Source organism: Triticum aestivum, chromosome 5B (assembly GCF_018294505.1).
Source record: "Triticum aestivum cultivar Chinese Spring chromosome 5B, IWGSC CS RefSeq v2.1, whole genome shotgun sequence".
Classification (NCBI taxonomy): Eukaryota; Viridiplantae; Streptophyta; class Magnoliopsida; order Poales; family Poaceae; genus Triticum; species Triticum aestivum.
Window position 1 is genome coordinate 361469019 of NC_057807.1, and position 17255 is coordinate 361486273.

General features: G+C 49.6%; 2 protein-coding genes across 2 annotated transcripts; both read right to left on the reverse strand.

Annotated features, from left to right (window-relative positions):
- Window positions 1-2534: 2534 nt before the first annotated feature.
- On the reverse strand, window positions 2535-5933 carry LOC123111862 (zinc finger BED domain-containing protein DAYSLEEPER). Its single transcript, XM_044532747.1, has 4 exons — window positions 5772-5933; window positions 3086-5206; window positions 2943-3009; window positions 2535-2854 (listed from the first exon to the last, which is right to left on the reverse strand). The coding sequence occupies exons 2-3, from the start codon at window positions 5202-5204 to the stop codon at window positions 2969-2971; spliced, it is 2160 nt and encodes a 719-aa protein (XP_044388682.1). The 5' UTR covers window positions 5205-5206; window positions 5772-5933; the 3' UTR covers window positions 2535-2854; window positions 2943-2968.
- A 1206-nt stretch (window positions 5934-7139) lies between these two features.
- On the reverse strand, window positions 7140-10541 carry LOC123111863 (zinc finger BED domain-containing protein RICESLEEPER 2). The gene is made up of 5 exons (XM_044532748.1): window positions 10332-10541; window positions 10122-10190; window positions 7719-9770; window positions 7581-7636; window positions 7140-7495 (listed from the first exon to the last, which is right to left on the reverse strand). The coding sequence occupies exons 2-4, from the start codon at window positions 10186-10188 to the stop codon at window positions 7620-7622; spliced, it is 2136 nt and encodes a 711-aa protein (XP_044388683.1). The 5' UTR covers window positions 10189-10190; window positions 10332-10541; the 3' UTR covers window positions 7140-7495; window positions 7581-7619.
- Between the last annotated feature and the right edge of the window lie 6714 nt (window positions 10542-17255).

A 17255-nucleotide genomic window follows, 5' to 3' on the forward strand; every position in this document is an offset into this window, starting at 1 on the left:
TCATCTTGCCTGGGTGCTGTGCCCGTTTTTAATAAAAATGGGGAGGGTGAAAACCCCTTTTGATCATTTTTTTAATTTCGTCATTAAATAGAAACCCTTTTGGATTTTTTTTCATTGTATTGAAAGAATTTTCAAAAATCAAATGAGAAATTAATCAGAAAAAGGTTAGTTCTATAATTGAAGTTAGAGAAAATAAGTTCAAACTCTTTCAAGCAGTGTTTCTATCTGGCATGGGCGCTGCCTCCTAGCGGCGGATCTGGTTACTCCCAGATTGGATCGGGGATTGAGGCTTTGGAGATGGGATTGGCCGGTGGCCCTGCGGGATGGCGGTGGTGGTGCATCTGGTGACCAGGCTCCGCCGGTTATCTCGAGGCCTCTGGGTGGAGGTGCCGGCGGCAGCGTGTGCTCAGCCTGGTGGTGGCGGCGGCCGTGCACGGGAGTTGAATTCCTTCGAACAGAGCTGGGTGAAAACTTGCTTTCGGCTACAGCCAAGGCCGGCGGTGACGACGCTATCTGCATCGTTCCCTTCTTGAAGGCATCGCCATGGAGAAGTTCAAGGCCACTCTCTGCTACCTTCGGAGGAAACCCTAGATTGGATGACAGCGGCCCTCTGGTGTCGTTCCTCCCTTGGGGGCGTCATTCTTGGAGGTACACACGTGATCGAGGGACCAGAGAATGGATTCTTTGGTGGAGCGATGCGTCGTCTCACTCATTGATGGCGGCGGGTCTCGGCGGCATGGCGCTGTGGTGACTCGGCGTTCGATGCGCGGAGATGGACTCGCGCAGGAGGGTGACGCAGTTTGGCGTCACGGTGGCGTCGACGGCAGTTAGAACGGGCAAAGTAGATGCAGCAGTACATCTTCGAAGATGGATTGGTGGCAGGTGGCTGCGGCGGCCTCATACCCGGCAGGCGTCCTAGTTGAGGAGTGCGCCGGACCGGTGGGTGACCCATACCCGGCAGGCGTCCTGCATGGGACCTCAGGTCTTAGATGTTAGGTTTGGCTGCGAGGTCTGTTTGGTATTAGGCCTAGACTATCAGCATCCCTTCATCAATTGGATAGGAGTAGCGACAAATGTTGCCTAGACGGTGGCTTTAGTCTTACTGTTGTATCACTTTGTGAGATTTTGTGTGAATAATTAATAAAGTGGATGCATGCATCGTTCAGATGCAGAGACCGGGGTCCTGCTCCATTTCTAAAAGAAAAGGCAAGAGTTTGTCGTGAAAATAATAATGAAAATGATTCTACCAGACGAAGTCTATTTTAATGAAAACTCTAATGTTCCTGAATTTCATGGATTTTCCCAATATCGCCGATTCCCGGCGATCTCGATGGAACGCCGAAATTTCGGCTGTTGGTCTGCGGCATTGCAAGTTGTACATGAGCGGCTGTTTGTTTTACCATGCACGGCACGTCGTTTGCAAAAATCAGCAGATTTCCATGTGTATTGGCAACCTGCTGGAATCAAACCGTACCACTAGTTGTCACTGATGGCGACAAAGCTGCATTGAACAACCGCAAGATCGAGGCTCCAGATGAAACTCAAGCCCGTTTTGAATTTTCAGGAAGATGGCACATGCGTTTCCAGTGTTCCAGAGCGTAAAAAACTCGGCAGCCGAGGACAACAGCGGCACCACTGCTGGTGATTCTGCACTGTTTAGTTTATCTGCTACATATGCTAACTATAACTAAGCTCGGCCAGTGACAGTCGTCCAGTCCACTTGGATAGAGCCCAGGCCGAGGGCGATGCCATTGCCACTTGCCATGCCGGACAGGCGCCGCCCAACGATGCCCGCCAGTCGAGCTCCAGCGGGGCTCCCGTCGGGCAGAGGCCACCGTCGCACGTGTGGCTCCGCGCATCGGCGCTGCTCCGGCCGCTCACCGCTCGGGATCCGGTCTCGCATGCTGTCCTGCACGCCGCACAAGGGTCAGTCAGGGTCAGGGTCAGTCTCTGCATTTGGAACAACTGAAACTGAAGCTGAGCTGAGCTAATAAAGAACTGGTGCTGATTGTACTGAGATCCGGATCCACAGGCCACGGCCAGTGCAGCAGGCCAGTGATCGCGCTTAGTTTTAGCCCCGGAGGCCAATCCCGACCTCTGAAAATAGTATTTCAGACATGTTATCTAGTATACGGTTACCAGGACATTTGTGCCAGTCGCGCGTCGCGGTTCGGTTAGAGCCCGAGCCACGACGCATGAAGATATCTGTTATCCAGCTGGTAACTTCTGTGCGTGTCTGGTCCCTTGAGATGTTCCAGATCCAGATCTTACAGTTGCGTGCATTGGGTATTTGGGTGGGAGGATTAATTGGCGATCTGGCTAGAACTGTGATCCCATGCATCCTGGCTCATGATTAAGTGAAGTGGCGAAAGCCTGATTAGCTGCGGCGTGCGTTGCTCAAAAAGGTCGGTCGAGGTGGTGGTGTATCATTGTTGAGACAAAAGCCTCCTCTTTTTTGACCAACAAATCAATCAAACCCGTGCCAGAAATTGCGAAAAAAAAGGAGCACCAGAAGAGGACTCAAGGGTAGAGGAATGTGCTGCAAGCACTAGAAGAGAGTAGTATATATAGTTGGGCATATGAACATCATGATCAGGTATCATTGGATGAGATGTTGACAAAATATCTGAAAACTAGAAGTGGAAATTACTGACAAGCTCCCCGGTCCACGACACATACGTACAAAAGCGCCATTACACCTCCACCATCATCACTAAATGTCTAAAACTACTCATAATCATAGCTGCTAAGTGATACCAGCATGCATTCACTAAAACCGTCTGAACAAATGTCGCCCTTCGCACATTTCTCGTCTTTAAATCCAGCGTCTCCTTCCAAAAAGATAAAAAGGATCCTGCATCAGAAAGGTAACTGTTGAGCCATAGCTTAGTACTACTAGTTCAGAATCGGATTGCCGTGTATAAATTTGAAAAGGGTCTTACATGGAAGATTAAGAAGGCCCAAGTACTCAGTCGGAAAGATCATTGGCTGAGGCCTTGCTTGCAGAACCTAGGGTTGCACAATGTATGGTTAATACGAGAATGTGACAGGATATCGATGAGAAAAGCGAGAGAGTGGAACGTACGGTCTGGTCCGAGCCAATTTTGAGTACAGACAAGCTGCTCAACCCAGTGCTTATGACCTGACTCGCAAATTGCAAGTCCGGCAGTCCTTGTTGCTACCTCGTAGTCGCATCTGTACGGCATAGCCAATATATCACGTGCCATTCGAGCAATTGTAGGATAGGTCAGGTTATGTTCCTTCCACCACTGAAGAACACTCGTCTGGCCTCTACAGTAGCTTGGCTCATGCAAGTACTGGTCAAGTTCTATCATCGGCCGCCCTTTATTACATTTGTCTCCATAATCGCCACAGCATGCAAATGGTGCATCATCTTCATTCATACCATCTTCAGTGATAACAGTTTCCTTGCTAGTTTTAGACCCAGAAGTGCAGCTGGCGTCTTCCACCTGACCAGAATATTCATAGAAGAGACTTAGCAATGTATCATGGACATCCTTTTTATAGCCATCTTTGTCATTTTTACAGAGGTAACCGCTCCTAGACTTGATGTGTTTCAGGCCGTATGAAGGATCCATGGCTATAGTCATACATAAATGTAAGCAACAGAGTTTCCAATATTGCTTGAACTTCTGCTGCATCTTCTTTAGCATATTGGAAAATGATCCATCCGCATCGCTCTTAACTCCGCGGCGCAAATCACGCTTCACATCCCTAATTGCATCAAATAAGTGGACTGGACCACGAAGACTCTGACTTGTGTCCATGTACTGATGAAACTCTTCCAAGGTCTCACACATCTTACGCGCTTCGCCCCAGTCTTCCTGAGATGGTGCGTATTTGTAGTTGGGATACCGCACTGCAGACGACTTAGGACCCATCATAGGTTTAGAACAGTTCGCTGATTTCTCCATGATTTTTTCAAGTTCATCCAGCCCCACCTGAATAACCTGATCAAGTAAATGAGTTCCACGACGCACCACAAACAGGCTCTGGTTTGCAAAGGTTGAGTTATCTTTCATGAGCTGTGCTTTGACACTTGAAGCCACTGAATCATCAATAAATGCATCATCCAGTACAATGCTAAAAACTTTTCCACAAAGACCCCAATCTCGGATAGCCAGCAATATGGCTTCACCCAGTTCTTCTGCATTGCAGATAGTATCCATGGCACGAAATGTGACGATCTTTTGTTGCCTCTCCCATTCATCATCAATGTAATGAACACTCAAGCACAAGAATGCCGAGAGTGGATCATAGTGCCAAACGTAAACACTCAAGCATACCCGACTGCGAAGGGCTGCAAACTTCTCCTTCAGCTTGGCCTTTTCACTGTCGAACAAATCCAAAAATGTAGATATCAAGTCAGCATAGGATGGCATCTTGACCACAGGATTCAAGAAATCCACAGACTTCCTGAGTCCTCCATGGTCCATCATCAAGGGCAGGTAACCGTGCAAGGCCAATTTCCTAACAAGCTCGCCATGGGATCCGTCCTGACCAACATCCTGATTCTTCTGTTTCGTGGCTGTAGGAATGGCCTTGTGTTCAGGCAATGCAAGTTCCTCATGGGACTGATTCTTTACATTCTTGTTGATGGGATTGTCAGGGAAGGCATCATTCTCCTGCTCAGCTGTAGCTAGTTCGTCATGAGACCCATTTTGATCAACTTGTTGACTCTTTGTTTTCGTGTCGGTGGGAACATCAGGCAAGGAAAGATCATTCTGCCCAGGCGATCCAAGTTCCTCGTGAGACCCATTGTGATTACCCTCTTGGCTCATCCGATTAGTGTCACTGCGAAGCAAAACAAGATCCTTCTTCTCAGGCCTTGCATCTGCTGTGCCCAAGCATTTCTTCTGGCTGGTGGGAAAGAACGATAACTTCTTCTGTGTCGGATCAGAGCCAGCTGATGCTGTACTCTTCCGTTGCATTGGCCTCTTCTGGGCCCGGGGGCCGCACATGGCTTGGTGCTTAAGCAGGTTGCTAGTGCCATTTGTGCTGTTGCTATTGAAGACCAGGTGGCAATGCATGCACTCAGCCTTCGCGACCTTCCCGCCAACGTAGATTGGTGTGAAATCTTCCCACGCCTTCGATCGGAGCCTTTTCGGGTTTGCACGGGAGAGGCTGCCATTGTTGTGCTCTTGTGCCACCATGTTTTTGCCACCGTCAACTTCCTGTTCCATGCCTAGGCATAAAAAAAGGCAGGACCAGTAAAAATGTAGCCATTTGAAGAAAAAAAGTGTGTGTTAATATTTCAGCATTTCCTTATAAGTTTGAACAAGTTCTCTGTGGAACTTTAAGTAAACAAATTAGCAAATGGTCGATTCCTGTAAAAATGGATCGAGAGACCGAATTGGGAGTTAGAGGAGTAACAGCTAGAAGAACAATGGGAGCGCAACAGAAAATACCGATACCATTCAAATCGATCAAATGGAATATCGTTGCAGCTTCTGATTAATGGTTCTGATGCCATTCAAACTACATAGATTATAGATTGGTATGGGAGATGGTACCATTTTTCACCCCCATCCCCTCCCTGCCGAGCCATATGCGAGAATCACATTACTGATCCATACGTACACAGTTAGGGAGATGCAATTTTATCCGACGCAAGTTGACCAATCAGATCTGACGCACATATCAAACGAACAGGAAAGTGCAAAATCCACCAAGAAAACCAGTCATGAGTGACAGGCTGACAGCACTATCTACGGAGAAGAAACGGAGCAAGAATTCCAGAAGGCGCATACCGTTGGCCCGGAGGCGGCAGGTCAGAGTAGAGCTGGATTGCGATCGCTGCCGTGTTTCTTCTGCGCCCTCGGGGAGGGTGAGACCAAGAGCGGATTGAGATTTTTGTTGCCTTCTTTCTTTTACCTCGGCGGCGGAAGAGAGGGGGCCGTGGAGGGAGAAGTGAAAAAGGAGAGAGCCTTTCGCGCCGCTTTTCCGCGCGCAATCGCTGCGCCTCCTGCCTTATGGGCTACTGGGCTTGCTATGTAGACAGGCCATACCCTAAAAGACAGGACGTTTCGGCCTAATGGATGGATTTGTTTCTAACTGCACACAGTTTCTGTCCTATCAAAAAAATGCACACAAGTTCAAAATAAAAATGCACACGTTTTGTTTTTGTGTATGAGGATGATCCGAAAGTACAAATCACTCCAAACATAATAAAAAAATTCATCGAAGCCCCTGAACTACCAAACGACCACTACCACCGCCGAAACAAGCCACCGGCTTGACCTGCCGATGACAGCTTGCACACGAATTTTGATCCAAAGACTGCAAACGGGCTTTACTTTCATAATTTTGGATTCCATCATTCCAAATAAACATTTTATTTTGCGCAAAAAAACATTTTATTTTGTGGATAAACATAAATATTTTTTAGTATAATTGTGAAATGTATGAAACTATGTGTGCACTAAATATATGTTTACGGAGTATTAATACCGTTGTGAAAGCAGTCGAATCGACCGTCAGCCAATAATTATACCTGGCCAAACCTCGGGCCGGGCCTAGCCAAGCCCGAGGCAAAAAAACCAGGCCCAGGCCCGGCCCGGCCATCGGGCCTGGTTTTTAGGCCCGAGCCCGGCCCTAACATGTAAAAGCCCGACGGGCCTTGGGCCACGGGCTGGGCCCCTTCAGGAAATTGCAAAATCGACGGGCCCGACCATCAGGCTCAAAATCTAGGCCCGAGCCCGGCCCGGGAGCAGCGTCGGGTCGGGCCAGGCTTCCCATGGCCAGGACTACCAATAATGGTGATTAAACGGAACCGAGATACACCTACACACACAAAATCGATGGACGCATGACATTTTGGGAACAAACGCTAATGCCATTGCTCACAATCTCATCGCTTCACTTGCAAGCAGTGTAAATGAATTTTTAGTGACATTTCTTTGTTTGGCCATGCATCTGATTCTTATTGACGCCTTGTTGAGACAACCGTAAGCAAATTCATAGTTGATTTATTATTATTGTTGCTGTTAAAAGAAAAGAAACCAATGAATTTCGCAAACTACAGGCAGTCCCTATGGACCACGCTTTGGACAGCCTCGGATGAGAAATTTATAAACAGAAATCTTAGAAAGACAGGAAAGAGGATTCTAGTCGTAGAAGTGGCATAAATCAGATTAGCAGCGTGCTGAAAGGCTGAGTGCATCACATTGTTCAGAAGTCTGAACCTTTGAACCGACAAATCAAGCTGGTCCAGGAAAAACGTAAATTTTTCACGCGAGGTACTAGCAAAATTATAAGTAATATCTGGACATAATTTTCAGGTGTATCTGAAGCTAGAAGTAGGAATTACTGACAGACTCCTCACCAAGCATAGACACAAAAGCCTCGCTACACCTCACTAGTAACTGAGAAGCTACTGTGCTGTTAACTACATCTTGACAAATCAGCTTAGCATACTGCCTCCAAAACTGTCAAAAAGGAACTCCCTGTCTGCGCAATATCTCGTATTTGAATCCTGCATCAGAAAGGTAACCAATCAGCAGTCACTCGTCGAAAAGGATAGGATTAAAGTGGGTGGACTAGGAAGCAAAGCAGCTTACATGGGACATCCTGAAGGTTGAAATATTCACTTGAAAATATCACTCGCTCGAGGAACCTATGATGACATGAGAACTACGATTAGCACAAGACAGCTTTAATGGGATAAAAAAAGAGAAAACCAAGGGTATGGACCATACCATCTGATCTGAGCCAGTCCTGAACACACACAACCTCTTCACGCCACATGCTACTAGACTCGCAAATTGTGCGCCTCGCAGTCTTTATTGCTACGCTGCAGTCTACACTGAGTGGCACGGCCAATATATCACGTGCCATCCGAGCAATTGTAGGATAGGTCAGGTTGTGTTCCTTCCACCATTGGAGAACACTGGACTCATCTGCAGAGAGACCTGGCTCCTGCATGTACTGATCAAGTTCTATCATCGGTCGCTCACTGTATGGATATTCGGCGGCTTGGTAATAGTCCATCAGTGTATCACGTCCCTCCCCAAGAGTTCTTTTTCTAGTTTTAGATCCAGACGTGCAGCTAGTGTCTTCCACCTGATCAGAATATTCACAGAAGAGGTTGAGCAATATGGCATGCACTTCTTCAATATAATCTTCTATATCATCTTCAAAACTCCGCTTCTCCAGATGATAATTGCCTGCATCAGACCGGAGACGGGACTTGATGCGTTTCAAACGGTATGAAGGATCCATGATCATAGGCATACATATATTTAAGCAACAGAGTTTCCACTGCTCCTTAGACTTTTCTTGCATCTTCTCCAGTTCTTTGGAAATTTTACTATCTCCCCAGATATAGGAATCAGCATCACGATGCAAAAGTTTCTTAACATCCCACACCTTGTCAAACAGGTCAGCTGGATTGCAACAATTGTGTATTTCATCCATGTGTCGTTGCAAATCTTCCATGACCTTACAAATCTTCTTTGCACTTTTCCAGCCTCCTGGTGACGGTGCATATCTGTGGTTCGGATAATGTACTACCGGAGGAATGTGGCCCTTTGTATACTTAGAACACTTTGTTGACTTCTGCGTGACTTTCTCAAGTTCATCCTTCCCAACCTGTATGACATGTTTAACTAGATGAGTTGCATACCTTATCACAAACAAGCTCTGATTTACAGATGTAGACACACTCCGATTAGCCGAGAGAAGGTTCCATTTTTCGAGACGAGCTTTGACATCTAAAGTAACTGAATCATCCAGAAATGCATCGTCCAGTATAATGCTGAAAACCTTGTCACGAAGACCCCAATCGTCAATAGCATACAATATAGACTGGCTCAATTCCTCTCCACTGCAGGAAGGATCGACGGCACGAAATTTGATGATATTTTTCTGCTTCTCCCATTGACCATCAATGTAATGAACACTCAGGCATAAGAACGCTGAGAGCAAATCGTAGTGCCACACATAAGCACTCAAGCAAACCCGACTGCCCAAAGCGGCAAGCTTCTCCTTCAGGTTGGTCTTTTCTTTGTCAAACAGTTCCTTAAAGTACCTGCACATGACATATTCATCTGGCATCTTGACCATAGGATTCAAGCAAGCAACAAACTTGCTAAACCTATCATGGGCTCTTATAAATGGTGACTGCCCGTGCGCAGCAAATATCCTGACAAGTTCTTTGTGTGGCTCACCCTGATCAACCTCTGGATTCTTCCGATTCATGTTAGTGAGAATGTCCTGCTCAGGCACTGCAAGTTTTGCTCCCAACTGATTCTTCTGCTCGCGTCCTGCAAGTTCCTCATGAGATGAATTCTGATGAACCTCCTGATTCATGTCATTGGGAATGTCAAGCAAAGCAAGACCCTTCTTCTGAAGCATTGCATCGGCTGTGCTCAAGCATTTCTTCTGGCTGGCGAGGGAGAATGGGAGCTTCTTCTGTGTCAAACCAGGGCTAGCTGCAACGGTGCTCTTCTGGGTAGATGGCAACATTTGAAGCTTGTCTTGCATTGGCCTTTTATGGGCCCTAGCGCTGCACTTGGCCTGGTGCTTTAGCAGGTTGCTAGTGCCACTGGAGCCGACGTTGTAAACCTTCTGGCAGTGCATGCATTCAGCCTTTGCAAGCTTAGTTCCGACGAAAATGGGCATGAAATCGTCCCACCCTTTCGACCGGAGCCTTTTCGTGTTTCTGCCTGAAAACGATGGGCTAGGGGCGCTGCCGGTGCTTTCCTCTTGTTCTACCATGTCATTAGCACTGTCTACTTCATCTTCCATGCCTAGATATCAAAACATGCAGCCATTTGAGTAAATTGTGTATATTGACAGCTGAACATTTCCTGATGAAATCGAGTAAATTCTTTACAGATAATAATTGAACACATTTGAGCAAATGACCAAATATCGAACAGGCCAAATTGGACCCCGAAGACTAAAACTGGATCTCAACATCGTACATTTTATTTATACTAAGATCAGTGAGCAAACGAGACAAGTAGCACTTGGAAGGCTAGAGGTAGGGTAGAGTATGTACAAGTATGTCAGGGCGGCCAACAGTCCCATCCAGATGGATTGAAGGAAACGACATTGCATCGCAGGAACATATTGCAAGAACGAGATAAGAATCGTACCCGTCAGTATTTCCACCTCTTCCTTGCTGCTGGGACTGGGATTGGGGCCATCACGTTCTTGGTCCATACCTACACACATTTGTCCCAACCAGCCAAGAACATGGTGAGACGAATCAGCCACTGGCTAGGAGCAAAATCACCAAGAAAAAAAAAAGTCATGCGTACAAGATTAGAGAGGGGGGTCTAGGATTCAGGAAAGCACATACTAACCCTCACAGGTATCAATTGCAATGGATCAGTGAGGCGCGGTGCGACCAAGATTTCTCGCCGGCCCCTTTCTCCGTGGCGGGGAGGAGGGAGGACCGTAGGAGAGAGAGACAGAGGAAAGAGGAGGGGACGGAATGGAGGGAAAGAGCGAACACAGGAAAACACTTTGGCGCCGCTTTTCCTCCTCGTTGCCGCCTCTCACACACGGCACAACATTTCGTCCCCGCGGAATAGCGGATGGGCTAAGCAAAGTATAAGGCACTAAATGTTCCGCCCACGTCCGTTTGAAAATAAACACACGGAAAACATGGTCCAAAATTTTCGATCCATTCCCGACCTAAACATCAACCCCTATTACGTGTTCTGACCAGTTGGCCCCACCACCGGCGACCATGACTCCTCCTGTTGGACTGGAACGGCCGTGACGACCAGCTGGCCGCAACAGCTGCTTCCCGGCCCATGTCTGGGACACCACAGACGTGGTTAAGAGGAGGTCGAGCCCTCCTGCGTGTGGTGACGAACAAGTATTGTGTATTGGCGGCGGCTTCTCTTCCTTGATCCCCTTCTCCCCCTCGGGAACCCTAGCTACCAATTGAATAATTATATCCCATTCAATATTCGAGAGATAAATTCCTAGCGAGAGCGTAACAAGTGGTATCAGAGCCGTTCCGATCCACCAATTTTTTTTCTCTATCTCCGAATCTAGTCGGGTGTTTCCCCTCCATCATCAAAACCCCGCGCAGCAAGGACGAGCACGCCAAGGCGCTGACGAACCTGACCACGGCCATCGCTGCGCTGACGGCCAAGATCAACGACATCCACCCTGTGGTGCTCGATCTCTAGAGTTGGAAGCCCTCCATCGAGCGATCCATGGACGAGTTGCGACAGGAGGCCAACAACATCCATACCCAGATCAACGACAAGGCCCCGTCGGTGGACAAGGCGAAGGAGACAATGATTGCACATGTTCGTCTTACTGATCTGCCTGCTCTACTTCCTCTGTTGGCAGACATGTCGTGCCCACATCAAGGCAACCTACCTCAGGCCAGGGGTGACGAAGGTTACTGGTCGCATGGCCACGGCGTTGCAGTAGATCTTCGGGGGAAACCGTTGGGGGAGATCCACACCCCACGATTGCATCTGGCCACTGGTACGTCTGATTCCTTCCATGCTGGGGAGCACTCGTTCTCAGGTGACCAAGAATATCACCGTTTTCCACCATCATCGCGGTTCGATTTTTCTCTGTTTGATGGAACTAACCCAAAGGCTTGGCGCCTCAAATGCGAAGCCTACTTCCGGGTGTGCACTCTTAGTCCTGATACATGGGTTTGTTGTGTTGCCATGTACTTCACAGAGGGAGCCCTAACATGGCTTCAATCCTCTCAAGCTCACGTACATTACCTAGATTTGGGAGAGTTTGCCACCGCCATTTGCACCCAGTTTGGTCGGGAGAAATTCCAAAATCTTCTTCGCCAGTTCAATAGGCTTAAGCAAACAGGGACGACAGCTGAATATGCACAACTCATGCACCAACTCCTAGCTCATCACACATCTTGGGATCCTGCATTCTTTGTTACTCAATTCATGGATGTTTTGCAATGCGACATCCGCGCAACCGTCGTTTTACATCGTCCCCAAACCTTGGATACTGATGTGGATCTCGCGTGTTTGCAGGAAGAGGTGGTGGAGACATTCAGGCCTGAGGACAGGAGGCACTCCTTTCCGCCCCTACTGTCGATGAGTGGACACGCGGTACCCACATGGCCCTTCCTCTGCCATTGCCGCCATCAAGATCAGGCGTGCCCTAGCCTAACGTGTGCCAAGAGGACAACCGCGCAAACGACAACAACCGGCCAACCACGAACAACGACAAGCTAGCTGCTCTTCGCGCATATCGACGCAGCAAGGGCTTATGCTTCACTTGTGGTGAATGGTAGGGACGCGATCACCGATGCGCGTTGTCGGTGCAACAAACCCCAGGTGTGTTGCCCTGACTATACACAGGCACAAGGGCAAGCTTACAACATCCAAGACAATACCAAGCAGAAGAAATAGCTCTTTGAGAAATCAAAGGGCAGATTAAGAAGACCAAGTCAAGCCAAATGAGAAAAATACCACTAAGGAAAAAGCTCCCTCGTTGGGCAGGCGAGCATGGCAAGGTCGAAGTTACCCCGAAGACAACCTCAAGAATCCCCCGGCAAGCTTGTCAAGCCCCCAAGTGACTGAGTGGCTATTATTTGACACATGGCAGCCACTTCTAAAGGAAATCACCTCCAAAATGACACCCATCCAGAGACGTGTCAAGCAGATAGGCGAGAAGGTGGCCGAACGACCCGGCAAGGCTTGTCGGGCACACCACGATGTGACACTAAGCGGCCTGCCCTGTCTGCAGAGTTAGGTATGATAGCATTTTTTACTATCTAGTCAGTACACAATGACTGATTTGCCATTGTGGTGACCCCTTAATTTATAAAAGGAGGGCCATGGCAACCTTGGAAAGGATTTGGACCTTTGTACACCCATACACGCATAGATGCTCTCGTCCCAAGGAAACCCTGTCGGGCTAGAGCGATGCGTCTCCACCACGGTCCTCTCATCTATCCACCAAACCAGGAGTAGGGTTTTACGCCTCGTGGTGGCCCGAACCTGGGTAAAATTGCATGTGTGATCGCTGTCGCGCTGCCCCTGCACCCTCCGCTCTTTATGCAATGCATTCCTTCCCCCCGCCAAACCACAAGTGGTTGATGGCCCCATAGGTGGTCGTGGTTTCCCACGACATCTTTGGTGCGCCAGGTAGGGGGAGCGCTTGTGCGAACCCGAGAGTGTATGCAGCGCGTCATCTTCATCATCGTTTTCTTCATCGATGGCTTCATCATCCATGGCGCCCAAGAAGAAGACCGGCGCTGCAGCTCCCCCGTCCACCTCGAACGCCCCTCCGCACACGGTCGTCGAGGTCGTGGGGGCTTCGGGGATGCACGAGGACATGGACGCTGTGGGGGATGGGGCGGGCGTAGGAGGCGGCGTCACCACCTCCCCTGCGTCTGAAATGGGAGCAGGAGGCACCAGAGAGGGATAGCGCCAACAACATCCCAACAGCCACGCCCCACAAGGTACGGGTGGAGAAATCATTCCATCGCTGCCTCTCCGTCCCGTTGAGGGGCGTAGCCGCACCGATGGCGCTCGTTCTGGGGCAAACCGCCGCGATGCTCTGGCTGCCCCCGCTGCGGGTGCGGCCATAGGTCACGCGCCACCCCAGAGCAAGCTGGCAAAGATAATGCACCGGACGGGGTCGACAATCCCCGCGCACATCCTCCTCGTCGCCACGCCGCGTTGGCGACCGGCTCAAGGCGGCGAGAGCATGGTGCCATCACTACTGGCACCATCAGAAGCCGAGCAATGTCACAATCTGCGTCGCCGTCCATGCCAAACACTGCTTTGGAGGCTATGGCGCGGGCCCAACTCCTATTGAGATTCCCACTGGCGGCCGATCAAATGGATGAATGGAGAGCTACCATTTAGAGTTTGATTGGTTTCGACGAGGCGGGAGGACCACAGCTGGTAGGCCCGCCATGGCCTCCATAGGCGGCAACGACGGCCCGGGCTGCTGGTCGTACCGAAGGGGGTACCCCCATGGTGCAGTCCCCTCCGCGGCAGCCAGCGCAGGGGCCACAGCTAGAGCCACACAACCAAGAACCCGACGACGTATCGATGGCTTCATCCGACCCTCGAGTGCATCGAGACCAGCGGCGAGCCTAGAAGACATGCGGAGGGAAGACACGCGCGTCACCATCGAGCCATGCCGAAAAACATGTCGCTAGTCTGATAGGTGCAATGGCCCCGATGTCGACGAACCCACACCCGGTGAGAGCGGGTACCTGCCTTTCGAAGTTGGGTGCCCCGCCTTCACTCGTGAATTGTGGCAAGTTCGTTGTCCATCCTCCCGCATGTTCAAGCCAGAGATACCGAAGAAGTACAATGAGAGATTGAACCCGTCAGAGTTTCTGAGCATCTACACCATCGCTGTTCAGGCAGATGGGGGAAGAGATGAGAAGGTATTCGCCAACTACTTCCCTTTGGCACTTAAACCAAATGTGAGATCTTGGCTGATGCACCTGCCAAAGAACTCCATCTTAACCTGGGCTGATCTATGCCGTGAGTTTGTTGGTGCCTTCACGGGTGGCCATCAAGAACCTGGACGGCCCAGCGACTTGCAGCTCCTCCCGCAGAAGGAAGGAGAAAGTCTGCGGAAGTACATGCAAAGGTTCAGTCGAGTGCACAGGAACATTCCAGACATCCACCCGACATCGGTGATAGCTACATTGCAGTCCAACATACGCAACCGCATGATACGTTCCAAAATGAACGTGCGGTTGCCCAAGACTGTGAATGAGCTGTACACCCTGGTGGACAAGTGTGCCCGTGTAGAAGAGGGGAGGCGGCTCCCCGATGAAGAGGATGGCGCCGATGTTGGCTCAAAGGAGGACGACGACGACACCACCAATCAGAAGAAAAACGGAAAGAAGCGCAAAGACAAAGCAGTGATGACAGTTGAAGGATCGAGCGCACCTAGTACCGGCAAGAAGGCCAAGACCGAGGCCCTCGGCAAAGAAGCTGCCGCGTGCGCTGATTGCCAGGAAGTCACGGTTGTCGAGAAGGCTGGGAAGGGTGATTGGCAGTACTGCAAGATCCATCAGACCAAGGGCCACGATCTTCAGGAGTGTCATCAGGTTGAGCAACTCGTCAAAAAGTAGAGGGCTGAGTATGATAAGCGTGATAAGGAGAAAGGTCAAGATGGTGCTGGCGAGAAAGGCCGAGGCGGTAGAGCAAACCGCCCTGGCAAGGCTCCTTGGTATCAAGGGAAACCCACCGGAGGTCGTGACAAGAAGGATTGTGATGGTGAGAGTGATGAATGGGATGAAGAGGAAACCAACGAGCAGGAGTTCCATAAAGCCACTGACGCCTTGTGCATTGACGGGGGTGCATCTTTGCACTCCTCTCACCGCCAACTTAAACTGTGGGCGTGTGAAGTCAATGCCATGGAGCTAGCGGCAGATTCTCGGAAGTCGCACAAGTGGTCTCGCACGCCCATCATCTTTGATGAAGAGGATCACCCTGACCGCACCACTATGGTAGGGTGCTTGCCGTTGTTGGTCTCACCAACAATCCGCAACCTCGAAGTCACAAAGATGTTGGTTGACGGCAGGGCCAAGTTGAATCTGATTTCTCCAAAGGTCATCAGCAAGCTCCAAATAGAAGATGAAGAACTCAAGGTTACTCGTATGTTCCAAGGGATCAACCCCGGCAGGAGATGTCCTAAGGGAAAGATCACGCTGCCGGTGACATTCGGAGGGGAGTTAAACTACCAGACCGAGAAGATCGTATTTGATGTAGTTGACCTCCCCCTGCCGTACAATGGAATCCTTGGATGCCCAACACTGGCCAAAATCATGGTGGCACCCACTATGCCTACAATACTCTAAAGATGCCAGGGCCGGTAGGCATCATTTCCATTCCATTAGACCAGAAGGAGGCAATCATTTGCATGGACAAGATGTATTGGGAGGTAGTCACTGCAGAAGCTGCGGAAGCTACTACTCCCGCCAAGGAAAGCAAGAGACAAAAGAAAGCTAACAAGGGCTCCAGTGAGGAATCCGGGAAGCGCACCTCTTTGGAGTGTGCTACGCCTGTTGATGACTTGTCGGAGAGTTCCAATAGTAAGAGATCCAAAGCTGTTGCACCTGCTGTGAAGAATGTCCTGGCAGGGCTGGCTGGCGCTGATGGTACCTTTACTATCAGTGCCACCCTCGACGACAAATAGTAAAGTGCTCTTGTGTTTGCATGGCAACCATCTGACATCTCCAGTGTTCCTAGGGAGGTAATCGAGTACCACCTTGTTGTCTGCCCACATGCCCGGCTTGTCAAGCAGAAGGTACGGAAGCAAGCTTTGGAGCGACAACAGTTTATTGCTGAAGATATCAAGAAACTTGAAGCGGCTGGTTTGGTTAGAGGAGTGTTGCACCCAACATGGTTAGAAAATTCAGTGGTGGTGCGCAAGGCGAATTGGAAATGGAGACTCTGCATAGATTTCACAGATCTAAGCAAGGCATGCCCGGAGGACCCATTCCCCTTGCCGCATCGACCAGATTGTGAATTCCACCTCTGGATGTGACCTGCTTTCCTTTCTGGATGCCTACTCCGGATACCACCAGATCTTCATGTCCAAGGAATACAAAGAGAAGACCGTGTTCATAACCCCATGTGGCACATACTGCTTCGTACAGATGCCCTTCGGGTTGAAGAGCGCTGGATCCACTTTTGCAAGAGCAGTACAAATTGGCTTTGAGTCCCAGCTGCACAAAAACATTAAAGCCTACATGGATGATGTAGTCATTAAGACCAAGGACAAAATGACTCTCATTCGGGATTTGGAAGAGACCTTTGCAAATATGCGTAGGATCAACTTGAAGCTGAACCCGGAAAAGTGTGTCTTTGGCGTTCCTTCTGGCAAGCTACTTGGCTTAGTCGTGTCCCATCGGGGGATAGAGGCCAACCCCAATAAGATCAAGGCTATCGAGCAAATTCAAGCCCCCAAGATGGATAAGGACGTGAGACGTTTGACTGGATGTGTTGTCGCGCTAAGCAGGTTCATTTCCAAGTCTGCCGAGCGCGCCCTGCTGTTATTCAAAATCTTGAAGAAGGCAGGACCCGTGGAGTGGACCCCATAGGCAGACGCTGCGCTACAAGATTTGAAGACCTATCTTTCCTCTGTGCCCACTTTGGTTTCTCCCAAACCACAAGAGCAGTTGCTGCTATACTTAGTGGCAACCAATCAAGTGGTAAGTGCAGCACTAGTGGTGTAGCGGGAAGTGGATGAAGCGACAACCACAACCACTGTTGAGAGGAAAGCGAACATGTCCCGGCAAGGTC